The sequence below is a fragment of the Buteo buteo genome, chromosome 22 (assembly GCF_964188355.1).
Source record: "Buteo buteo chromosome 22, bButBut1.hap1.1, whole genome shotgun sequence".
In the NCBI taxonomy this organism is placed as follows: Eukaryota; Metazoa; Chordata; class Aves; order Accipitriformes; family Accipitridae; genus Buteo; species Buteo buteo.
In genome coordinates, this window is record NC_134192.1 from 6208575 (window position 1) to 6220885 (window position 12311).

The following is a 12311-nucleotide window of genomic DNA, read 5'->3' on the forward strand; positions in this document are numbered from 1 at the left end:
AGTAACAGTGTGGTGGATTTTTGTGTTTACTAAGTTTGGTGGTTTTCTAAAGTGTGAAGTCTCTTATTCTTGATTAAATGTAATTTACAGCAAAATACTTCAAAAGAGTGAACTTTCTTGTTTCTAGGCTTCATATTTTAAAAGATACAAAATGTTATTTTCATTTAGGATGCATATGCATCCCTTTAGAGAAATACTAACTGTTCCTTCTTGGTTTAATACCAAATATAAGTTTTTGTAACATGTTTTGTGCATAAGGTACAGTTATTGCTTGGTCTAATGGGATAGTGCTTAAGATCTGGGTTTATTTTCTTTTCTTGAAGTTGCTGTTACTTTAATTCTATTTTTAAAAAGTAAAACAGTAAAATAAGACATGTTCAGATTCTTTCTGGGATCATAGTGATATTAATACGATTTAATTGGTTTACATCAACTAAAGATAAAATTTAGCCTTTGTGAGCTAAATTTATATATGATATCTGAAATGGTTTATTGTTTGTTTTTTGTTTTTTTTTTTTTTCCCCCCAGGACTATTTCCTTAAGGAGTTCCAGTTGCTTGTTTTCATGACTTTGACCCTATTTAATCAGAGATGGAGCAGATGGACTGCAAACCCTACCAACCACTGTCAAAAGTCAAACATGAAGTGGATCTAACTTACACAAGTTCTTCAGATGAAAGTGAAGATGGGGGAAAGCAAAGGCAATCTTATGACTCAAGAGAAACTCTGAATGAATATAGCCAAGAACTAAGACTTAATTATAACAGTCATAGCAGAAAAAGAAAAAACATTGACCAGTCCACGCAAGGTAAATTGTTTATTTTATCTACTCATTATTTTCATTACTGTCTTGATTACTTACTATGAAACAATATCATGTTGTCAGCAGACAAGCAAACATTTTGTTTTCAAAGTTTTGTAGTGACAGCTGACTTTTAACCTATTTTTAACCATACCATAATATCAGAAATTTAGGAAATGTTTTTTTGAAGTAAGATGGCTTTTCTAGCAGGATAGACTGACTGGTATGCTAGAGACCATCACATGATATCTATAGATTAATATTTCTTTAGTAGCAGCTAGTCTTTGTACTGATGTTGACTAATTATTTACTACCTTTGCATATATTGTGTGCATTTTGATATAAAATCAATGTTGAGGTTGTAGGCTATCTCTGCATATGCTTACAAAGCCTATGAATTAATTCAATTGCAACAATTCTCTTAACAAAATTTCTAAATGTATAAATAACCAAGTCATTTAGAAACTGAAGATGAGTGTATTGTATGAAAAAAACAATTGTTGTTTCTTTTTTAGCCTTTTGCACAATACGGACAGAAGTCTAGGACAAATATTTGAGAGCTTATGGTGGTTGAGCTAAGGTTAGGAAAAGCTACTGTTTGGTTAGAGATAAAAGCTAAAGACTAAGACAAAAAAAATGGAAGGAAATGAGCAGAATTTACTGTAGCATTCCCTGATAGACTGCTGCTCGTGGAAACCCGCATACTGCATTTAACATACTTTGTACATACAAGTGGCCTGTCTGTTGCCTTTAGCTCTGTCACAAATTTGGCAGGATGGTGGGGCAGGGAGAACATCTTTAGAAATCGGAGTGCATGTCAGAAACAGCGAGTCCTGCCCCCTTAAAGGTAACAGCAAAAGAGTTCCAGGAACAGTCACCTCCTGCTCTTCAAGGAAGTGGTTAAATTGATCCATTATAGCGTGGCCAGTACTTCTCAGCTAAAAATTTTGGTACCTATTAAAACAAAACAAAAGAAAACAAAAAAAACAAACCACAGGAAAAAAAACAACAAAACACCCCCTGCACAAAGCAACCCAATCCCTCACCGCTCACTCAGAAAAGCCTTCTCCAATTTTCTGAATATTAAAATGAATTTTTTTTACGACAAAGTAAAAAATAGGCTTTTTGAAGCTAGAAAATTTGTCTCCTCTGTGATGTGTAAATTAATGCAAAAATAAGAATAGCTGTGCTACATAGTTCTTGCAGCCTTTTTGGTTTTACTGCAGATATTCTGAATCAAGTTACTTTCATAATACTGGTGTTGTCTGAAATTACCTATCGTTCATGGGAGAAATAATACCTAGCTGCCAGAGATAGCCTCAATCCATGTACATATATTCCCTCCAAAGAGTTACAAAACTGCAATATTGGGAAAGAAAAAGTCCTGAATACAGATTTCAACAATTTTTATATAGAAAATTCAACTTATATATTTGATTCTTTATAAATGGCTTGATCTTGAACATGTTATGAGAGTTTGGTTAACTAAGATATGGCTATATTGTTGTAACTGGAGATGATATAAATGTACTTGTAGATCTACTTAGAGGAACTACCTCATTACTGACCATTGTGGCTATGGAAGCATAACCTCTGCATTGACCTAGGCCTCTGAAGAGCTCCCTGTTTGCAAAGCTTTGTGGCTGTTGGTATTCATGTCAGCTGTAGCATCACTACATTGGACACATGTAAAAGAGTTGCAGTCACTATCGTAGGCATAAGGAACCAGCCTGAGTGTCATATGTTGAATTTATTCTTCCAGAACCGTGCCTCTGAAAGCAATCGCATTAATAGTTTTGGAGAAATGGTCAAATTAGTGTGCGTTTCTGCAAGAAGTTGTCAGGCGTGAGCTTACCTCACTTATTCAGGACTGGCCTGTTAGGAATCAGATTTACGCTTGTGCAGACCAACAAGTATTTTACACTAATGTTGTAAGATGATTTTATTGGAAATACATGCCCCGAGATTTTTCCATTCAAATTAATTTTTATGAGATATTTTATGAATTTGCAGTTCTTCTATTTTACAAGCATTGGTATTTTTCTTCTGGGAACCAATACAGTCTTGTACTGCTTCAAACTGCAGTATGAGGCTTGATGTTCGTAGAACATCGCTCAAGTCTCTACAGTAGTTTGTCAATATGCAGGGCAGCATTTAAATACTTGCTTAGCTCTAGGCACCTTCTTTCCTGAATTGTCTAGGTCAGTATATTATTATGTAATATATAGTGCTTGCTTTATTGTGTTACTGAGCATAAAAGCATTTTTAAAAACATATACTTGTGTCCTGGTTTGTAAGGATGGAGTTGAATTTTGCTTCTTGTACTAGAAATCATAGTTTTCTCCTGTGACAAATTCAGTTTGGTATAACCGAGTTAGTAATTGCACTGCTAAGTATATCTGGCTTCCTGGGAATTCATCCCCATATCTTTCTAGTGATTTAAATGATAATTTGAAATAGAAAACTGGTTGAGCTCAAAATTCAAACAGGAGCAAAAAAGTTTGTAAAGCTGAGTGTACTATTTCAGACTTCAGCCAGAGTTTGATTTGATTACAGTTCCAGTGTGTTATTTCCAAAAGGACACCAGGTTTCACGGTATGAGGCATGGGAGTTGGAGAGTTCTTGGTGATTTTTGGTAGTTGCTCAGTCAATACCAGAAAAAAATCAGGTTCAGTTTTGGTATCTGAATCTGGTATGACTCCATAACACTGTAGATGGAATTTGTTTTAAAGCCATTCTTTTCTAGAATTCCTCATCAGAATCTTTAACAAAGTTTTTCTCATGTTTGGCACATCTTTGGAGTGTAAAAAAAAAAAAAAAACAACAAAAAAAACAAACAAAAAATCAAAACCAAAAACCCCACAGTGCCTCTTTTCAAAGACGATTATTTTGCAAGGAGAGTGCGGTACCATGCCGTTGCTTAAGACTATTGCATAAATAAAATCTACATATCAAAGCTAAAGGGGCATGCACAGCTTTATCCCTAGGTATTGACATAATATTCTTCTCTAGCTACTAGGTACAACTGAAATAGTACTCTGTACTTAATGTGTGATGAATTAATGGATGGCACAGTGAGGATAAAATTCATGAACTTCATCCAGGGAAGGTGTGAGAATAGATGAGAAAACAGACACATAGTAACAGTCATGAATGAAGTGATAATGATGAAGGGTGAGATAGCAATCAAACAAGCTCTAATGGTGGAATGTGAGATGAATTGTTTCAGAACAAAAAAATTAATGAAGAGAAGCTTATAACAGGAACAAGTGTAGGGGTATCTGTACTGATAGAGTTAGTTTTGTGAAAAGAATCACCAATTTAGATGTTTATGGAAACTGGAAGAATTTGTATTGGCTACTTAAGCATGGTAGGTTATATAAATTAGACTGAGCAGTCATGTGAATTTAGTAAACCGCTTCAGAGTAAAATGTGATTTACTGCTCAAAATACTGATATCTCAGCAATTTCTGTGAAGTTTTTTGTGACAAGCAGTTTGACTATTTCATTGTTAGTATCAATATTGAGGATTTATTTCTATGAAAAGTTTCAACTGGAATCTGAGATTATGTAAAATCATTACATGTGGGTATTTATATGTTTGCATACATAGACAATCTGTATAAACCAGAATTCTACATGGCATGAACTCAAAGGAAACATTTTCAGAGTTCTCATATGTATCCTACGGAATTGAATAGCACTGTTAGTATTTTGCAAAACATTTTTTGTGTCAAAGCTTAGTCTGAAAGGCCATATGATCTCGCAAATTACAAAAATTTTTGTTTTAAAGATTGAAAACAATACCCAAATATAGAATATATAACTTCTTCAGTGTTATTGTACTCCTTACAATGCCTGATACTGTAGATCTTATTGAAACTCAAATCTTACTCTTCAAAGAGGAATGATTGATTGGTTGGTTTCACACATCTTATAGGTAGGAATATGAAAGAAAAAAAAACCTCAAAACAAAACAAAAAAAAATCAAAACCAGTAAGTACAGAATTAATCTATTGATTAAGCAATGATTTGTAGGTGTTATTCTTGAGGTCTAGTAGCGATGTCCTTCATGGAGAGTCCAGTGGAAGATAAATTGTGTGTCTGGGGTAATTTGCATCAGAAACTTGTAGTTATCTGACAATTCCAGATTTAACAAATAACACCCCAGACTGTTTCAAGCCGAGCTAAGTTTTACTGGCCTAACAACTCAATGTGAGCAGATACAAAACTCTCCTGACAAAGTGTCATTGACTCCTGAAGAGTCAGTGCTAATTGCATAATGTGTACATCCGAAAATGAATTCCCTTAGTCACTGGAATGTTCAAACTCCTGTTTATCTGAAGATATGCAAATCTGCAATATCTCATCCTGGCAAGAAGATCTTACAAAGTAAATTCCTGGCAGACCCAGTATCGTATAGTTTGGGGATACTGGCAAACATAGTAAATTAATTCTTGCAAGAATTGGTAAACACGGTGTTTCGTACTTGAAAGAGATGGGGTAGAATTGGCAGAAGTCGTCAGAAATGTTGTTCTTGCTAGGAGACTCATTGATGGACCTGGCTGCGAGGAAAAAAAATTCTCATAGTTGTACCATACATAGATTGCAATTCCAGCTTGTGACATGTTTACATCATCAGAACTGTTTTCTTCCACAGTTTTCTCTGTTTACACCAAAGTAAATACAAAGGGAGCTGTACTCTACAAATACTGGCAGTACAAAAAAGCTTTATGGCTTTTAGGTTAATTACAGATTTGCAGAAAACACTAGTTTAGAGGAATGAATTCCTGATAGGATAAGCATCTGGGATTGAGTCATTGGCATGATAAAGTTTATTGATCGTTAACAATATGAGCATACGGCGGTAAATTTCTGGTTAGACAAACGTGTATTTCCTGGCAAAAGAAATATATTGAACTGCATTATAGGCAAGGCAAACTGGAGTTATTCCTAGCAGGAGGATCCAACAGCAAATATCTTTTGGTAAATATGTGTGAAAAAAATTAAGCATTACTAGTATTCTAAGAAGTGATGTTTTAGAGTGCTTCACAAAGAACTGACCTTTCCTGCCTTTAGCCCGAGAAGTAAGGAAAACGTTTTTATAGGACAAAAACTGCAGATTGATAACATATTAAATGTTTTGCAGAGAAGGTATATAAAATTATCTTCAGGAGCAGTAGGTAAACGGATCCAGCTAAGTGTTCAAAATCTTCCTTGAATGAACTCAATTGGCTTCATGAAGTGGCCTGGGTCACCATGTGAGAAAGCTGTGCTCTTCAGCCTAAGGCCACTTCTGTTTCATCCTTGATCTTTTTTTTAGCTTACTGCTGTTGCAATCCGATTCTCATTTCTGCGCTCAGTTACCATTCTAGCAATGGTAAGGATATGTAGGCAATAGAAATGTTCCAGTGCTGAAAAGCACTTTCTTCCCCTAGAAAGGAAAAACTACATGTGGGGTGCAGAAATTGGTGGTCTGTTTTGCTGTACTTTAAAGTTCAGCAAATTTAGATTTACCAGGAAGGAAGATTTAAACACATGTAGCTCTTAACATCATATGACCAGTCAAAAACAGTTTTACTTATCATCATAGACATAAATATAAGGCGCGCTGACAAGCGCTGGTAGGAAATGGTCCTGTCAGGAAAATGTCATGGTGTTTTTTTGTCATCTGTGAAGTAGCAAAAGCTTTTTACATAATAGCCATATTCTCCTCTGATTTCAGAATTATGTAAATCCATTCAGGGCAGCAGATCTGCTTTGTGTCTGTACCAGGGCCGTGGAGAGTTGAATCGGGGCTGTGTATAGCATGTGCTTTTTGTTTCAATTACTTTACCTTTACACGTCATTTAAAAATAAATAAGCCGATCTTTATTAGCTTCTCCCCTTAATCTGTTATGTATAACACTAGAATAATACTCTAACAGACCATAAGTTTGTGGTCTTTTGAGCCCTCCCAAAGGAAATTGATGCCAACAGGGTGGCTGTGATTTTTCAGCATTTTAATAGAGATTTGGAGCACTTATCTGGGTGAATTTAGGACTCTGTGCTTTTAAACTTGCACAAAGAGCAGTTAATGAAGGGAAAATTTTATCGGGGGCATGCCCAAACTCCTTGTTGATATTAAGAAGATGGAGCTCAATTACAATCTGTGCTAATCTGGTGGTCGATGGAATAGCGTAGAACAGTTCAATATAGCTCTACTTGTTAGTTGCATATTTTGGAGCCTTTGCCAGTAGTACTCATGTGATAAAGACTATCAAAATAAAGAATATTATAATGGCTATTTATTGACATGTAAACAGGACACAGTAAAATGCATTTTTTATGTTTGTAGCTGGAGGGGGAGATCATTAGTTTTGAAAAGGGCAAGAAAAAATTTAAAGTGAAAAAAATCTCTCTTAAAAGAACTATTACTATGCAGGCTTTTAGAAATGTGGTAGTTTCGAACTCTTCAGCTGGGTAGTTATTTACTTCTCTTGTTCCCAATGTTTTCTTTATGATGAGATTTGTGGGTTAATGAAGGATGGGATTTTTTTTTAACCTTTAAGCTGCATAATTCGTTTAGAGCTGTGTATTGAGTTGTTGTGGAACATGATTGTAGCACAGTGGAATGAAGCATTGCCGAGTTCCGGATGAGAAAGTTAGGAACAGGCTGATTACAAAGGAAACCAATTATTTTTGCAAGCACTTTTCTTTAAATTCTGTAGTTTAAGGAAGAAAATACAAAAATAACATTGAAGACTTCTGGTAACATACTATTACTAGATAGGGCTTGTATCAAAACTGTTGAGGTATTTTGTATTATTAGAATTTTTTTTCACTTCTTTCAAATGCCAGACATTTAAATGTTAGACTTTTAATGTTGTCTACAACATTATTTTGCTAATTTTAGAAAATCTTCTGAGACCTTAATTTAAGCATGTTTTGTACCTGCATACTTTAGAGCAGGGACTTGAAGCGTAATGAAGTGATGTCTGTGTAAGGGCACACAGTATTTCCCTCGTACTGTCTCATGAAAGGGACTCAGCTTCCAGTGGAGGGTGGTTTAAAGGTCCTTCAGATTTCTGGGCTGTACACTAGCGGAAGGAAGCGATAGCTAATAAGCTTCATCTCCTGCTGCTGCATGTTACACCATCTGGTCTGAGTGTTCATGAGCTTCATGTTGTCCCAAAAAAATTACATATGAGGCAGAGTAAAAGACTCCGCACTCCTAAAGCTTTAGTGCATTGTCTCCACCTGCATCCCCTTGCAGAAATAGGGATTCCTGGTGTGCTCTGCTTTGTTTGGCTAGTTGTGTTCTAATCACAGTGATGTTACTGTCTCCCAGAGAAAAACAGTGTGATGAGCAGTTCCCTGTGGCTTCCTGGACTGCAGCCTTTTCCTCTAGGTGGGGAGTATCTGCAAACTCTAAGGAAAGGAAAAGCTGCACTTAGATTCAGACCCCCTCTGGATATTCTTTCTTGATTTGCCAAGTAATGGGAAATTTCTCTTCTTGGAGTAGCTGGGGTGAAGAAACTGCATGTTTGTGGCTTCATTTAAAATCTCATGGAGGGAATACTTTTCCTTCCCTTCATCAAATCAAAATACATGAGCAAACTGAATGTGTAAAGAGACTCTTCCCACAAGGCTGAAGTGGGTGTTCCCTTCCTACATCACAACTGTGTTACAAAAGCTTGTAACCTGCTGTCACCATTCCTGTAATGCTGCTTCCAATCTTACAATATCTGCCATCATCTCAGTGAAAAAAAAAAAAAGCCTTGTATGATCAAAAATAGTTTCATTCCCTCAAGTCATTCTTTTGATTTAAAAAGTGGATATCCAAGAGAGGGGAAAAGTAAGGGAAAAAAAAAACTACTGAGAAAGGAAATAACCTAGAGAAGGATCACAGTGCATTTTCAATCCCCTGCTAACAAATGTCATCTAAGGAATAAAAAAAAGCATTGTGCTAATGTTACACAAGCTTAACAATCCATTTGTCAGTGTACAGATGCAAATGACAATCCTAATTTCCATTCTCTTCTCTGAATCACCAGTTTTCCTTGGTGTAAAATGACAAAAATCGTAGACATAAAAATCAAAAGGGGAGAGTAACCCAGCCAGTGTAACAGAAACTGAGATACAGCAATCTTTACAGTAACCTGTGCCCAATACTAATGGAATATCTACAGCAGAGGCTTAAACTTCTGAGTTAATATGTTTTGGAATTCTGTTTGTCCAAGCCTGAAATTATAGCTGTAAAATGTTCTTGCTATATTAATACAGCCTCTTCCTATAGCGCTTAAAAGTGCCCAAGAAAATCTGTCTTAAGTTTAAACCAAGATATGAACAAACATCAAGACAAAGTGACGAAGTGAGTGTTACAGAACATGGGAACCAGTGAACAGCTCTGCACTTGTCCTGGAAGCCATTTTAATATACATATTCTTGCTGTGTCTTTGATGTCACTCTTTTGAAAACAAAGAAGAGCTGTCTTATTTTCTGCAACTAGAAATCTGGTTTGCTTATCTTCATTTACAGAGCAGATGCTGAAACAAAATAACATTTCTTCCCAGGGTTTCTCAATTACGTATCTGTCAGAAGATTTTGTACCTCTCGAAATAAAGAGCTGTCAAGAAGTAGCTCAGTGAGTCGATGACATTGCTGCGTATCTGGATAAACAGCAGGGTGGGTGTACCCTAACTCATTTAGAGCTTGAATTAGTTTTTCTTTTGAGAATGAGACTGAAATAGTTCTGAACTTAGTTCTGTAGGTAATTATGTGAAATAAATTGTGAATGTGATTTAAAATCTAAGGTTCTCCTTTCAAAGTTTCAGTTTTATTGGAAGCTGCTCAAAAATCAGTTTCCTGCTGACTGTCACTCATTAGGAATGCTTTGCAAGTAGATGAAGTATCCTTAGCTCAGATGGAAAAAACAGCATGGAAGGAATAAGGTAATGTTTAACATGAGCAGACTGGGTTTTTTTCACCATCACCACCCCGCCCAAGCACCAGTTGTATAACAAAACAGTGAATACTGAGTAAGGTTGATATAGTCACTTCCAGCTTTAACCTCAGGAAAAATAGTTTGAGGACCTAGAAAAGTCACATGTTAAAATATAAACAGTTTCTGTGAAAATCACCAAGAGATTATGAAGCCAGCGAATTCAAATGATAATATTAGCACGGTGACTAATGAGACATAAATGTTAAGTTTTTGTAAAATTTTTGAAAGATCCTTTATTCGGTATTAATGTGCTGAAATTCATAACTGCTACAGAAGTTGCATCTGTAAGAATGAAGATTAGCAACTGGATTGTCTTAAATATTGTGCTCAGAAATAGGCCATAACAGAAATCCTAGTCTTTTTTCCTGATAACTGAAAACAGTAGTGTCTGAAAAGCTAGATTCAGCGTTGCCACTGACTTAATTGACCTAAGGTGCTTAGCTTCACACGTGATTTTTGAACTGCCAAGAAAAACCCAGTCATGTGAGCCAGGGCTGTTACCACGCTTTACAGACAATAGAGAGCTGTAGAGAAAGGTGTCATTAGCTAAAGAGAAGCAGCATCAGGTTATGCTGCCCATGGCCCCTGCAAGTGGGACAAGTCTGTCTTTGAGACTGAAGTCCCAAAACCACCCTTCCTGAATACCTGGGAGTGGAGAAGAACCTGGACCTCCCTGCCGATAGCACTTTCTGAACACAGAAGCGTAGCGTGAGCTGTGTAGAGCTTTCCTTGCAATGAAACTAAATGGCAGGTGCTGTATTTTGTGATTCAGCCGTTGTTTATATCACTTCACTAGTAAGGCACTTTTCCTGGAATTAAAATACTAGAAAACAAATTAAAAAAAAAAAGAGTGAATGAACTTTAAAAACCTAAGGATGCTCGAGGTTATTCCACTTCCCTGTAAATGGCATTTCTAAGCATCACAAAGCATGTGGAATGGGACCACATGAACGTGCTCCTACTGCCTTTTGGACAAGCAGCAAGGCAATAGAAGTGGCTTGCTAGAATGGCTGGAATGTAATCAATCCTCACGCTCACAAAAATATGTAGTGTTTGCTGTTAGGAGACTACCATAGAAGGAAAAACGAGTGTAATCTTAAACATTGAGAAAAATTCACTGCAGATTCATGAACTGTTCTGCAAAACTTCTGTTAATTAAATTGAATTTAGTTAAGCTAACTGAGGTTAATCTATTTTTATTTTTATCTGTTTTTTAAATTTATTTGAATTTTAGTTCTCCCACTGAATGGAGAAATCTTTATTCACTGGATTTGCCACACACTTTCTCACTAATTCATACATAATTTAAGATTACTTCTGTTCAAACAAATGAAGATGCATTGGTCTAAAAGTGACCTAAGCAAGAAAATAAATGGCCCAATGTGCTTAAACTACATGATTTATCAGAAGGTTTTATTTAAGCTTTCTAACAGTTCTCCGATATTGATGGTTTTGGATTCCTGGTACAGGTGCACAGTTCCTATGGAGAACAACAGAAGCAGCAAAGTAATTGCCAGAAATTCTTAAGGCTCCCTTGCTTCTAAATATTTTTTAGAGGATGAAAGTGGTTGGTGTTTAGAAGTACATAAAAACTTGAGTTCCTCTTCGTTTTAAATTACAGAGCAAAGATTATTCACATATGATTTTCTTAATATAGCCTATTGTAATGAAATGTATCCTAGAAGTAGATTCTGTTATTTATAAAAGTTATAGAAATGGAAATGCAGATAACATAGTGAGTGATTGTTTACAGGTGTGTTAATTTCTTAACTATAATTCAATTTATTAGTCATAATTTTTTTCTAAGTCTTAAAAATGGAAGCACACTTGTGCTTTCACTGAAGAACTGTAGAATTTTGTACTTCTGGCATCATGCCAAGAGGCTTGCATGATTTACTTCAATATTGTTCAAGAGAGAGGTAAATAGTAAAAGTAAGCATTCGTGATAACTAGAAACACAATTAACAACATTAGTGCAGAAAATATGTAGTTTTCTTTTTTCAGATGTCTTTTTGTGGCCTGTGAAACATGCCTGCACTTTTCTTAGGGATGAAAGTTTTAAATTCTGATCAAAGAGCAACTTCAAGTATAGTTTAAAACATTTGCAGTCAATTCAATTTGAACATATCTATAACTTCTTCCTTCTTTTCAAACCCTTGCATGAAATTAATGACATCTGCTAGCTTGATCTCTTTATTTCACCATCTATTGAAGAAAAACAATTCTCTAACTTCATATGCTGCTGTAATTAAGACAAGACAACTTTCTAACTTTTTTATAAAAAAATCATATCAGGACACTGATTATGTGGTCGTTTGTAATATAATTTTGGCACATACTTTGAAACTTTCCTAGTGATGAAATTAAATAAATTGATTGTTACTTAATAATTTTTAGTAAAAATCAAAGGGTTGTATATTGTCCTACATAAAATTAGTTATTCTGTTCAGTTGGAGGCAGGAATTAATTTTAAAATTTCTCAATAATGTTTTCCTTTTGTTATTTCTGTGGGAGTTTTCATATT

General features: G+C 35.5%; 1 protein-coding gene across 5 annotated transcripts in view; it reads left to right on the forward strand.

Moving 5' to 3' along the window:
* The first annotated feature begins 590 nt into the window (after positions 1–590).
* The window catches only part of TENM1 (teneurin transmembrane protein 1), a 252225-nt gene continuing 240504 nt past the window's right edge, over positions 591–12311 (forward strand). For all 5 annotated transcript variants that reach the window (XM_075053993.1, XM_075053994.1, XM_075053995.1 and 2 more), the window contains exon 1: positions 591–807. In XM_075053993.1, coding sequence (XP_074910094.1) covers positions 591–807 — 217 coding nt within the window. The remainder of the gene's footprint in view (positions 808–12311) is intronic.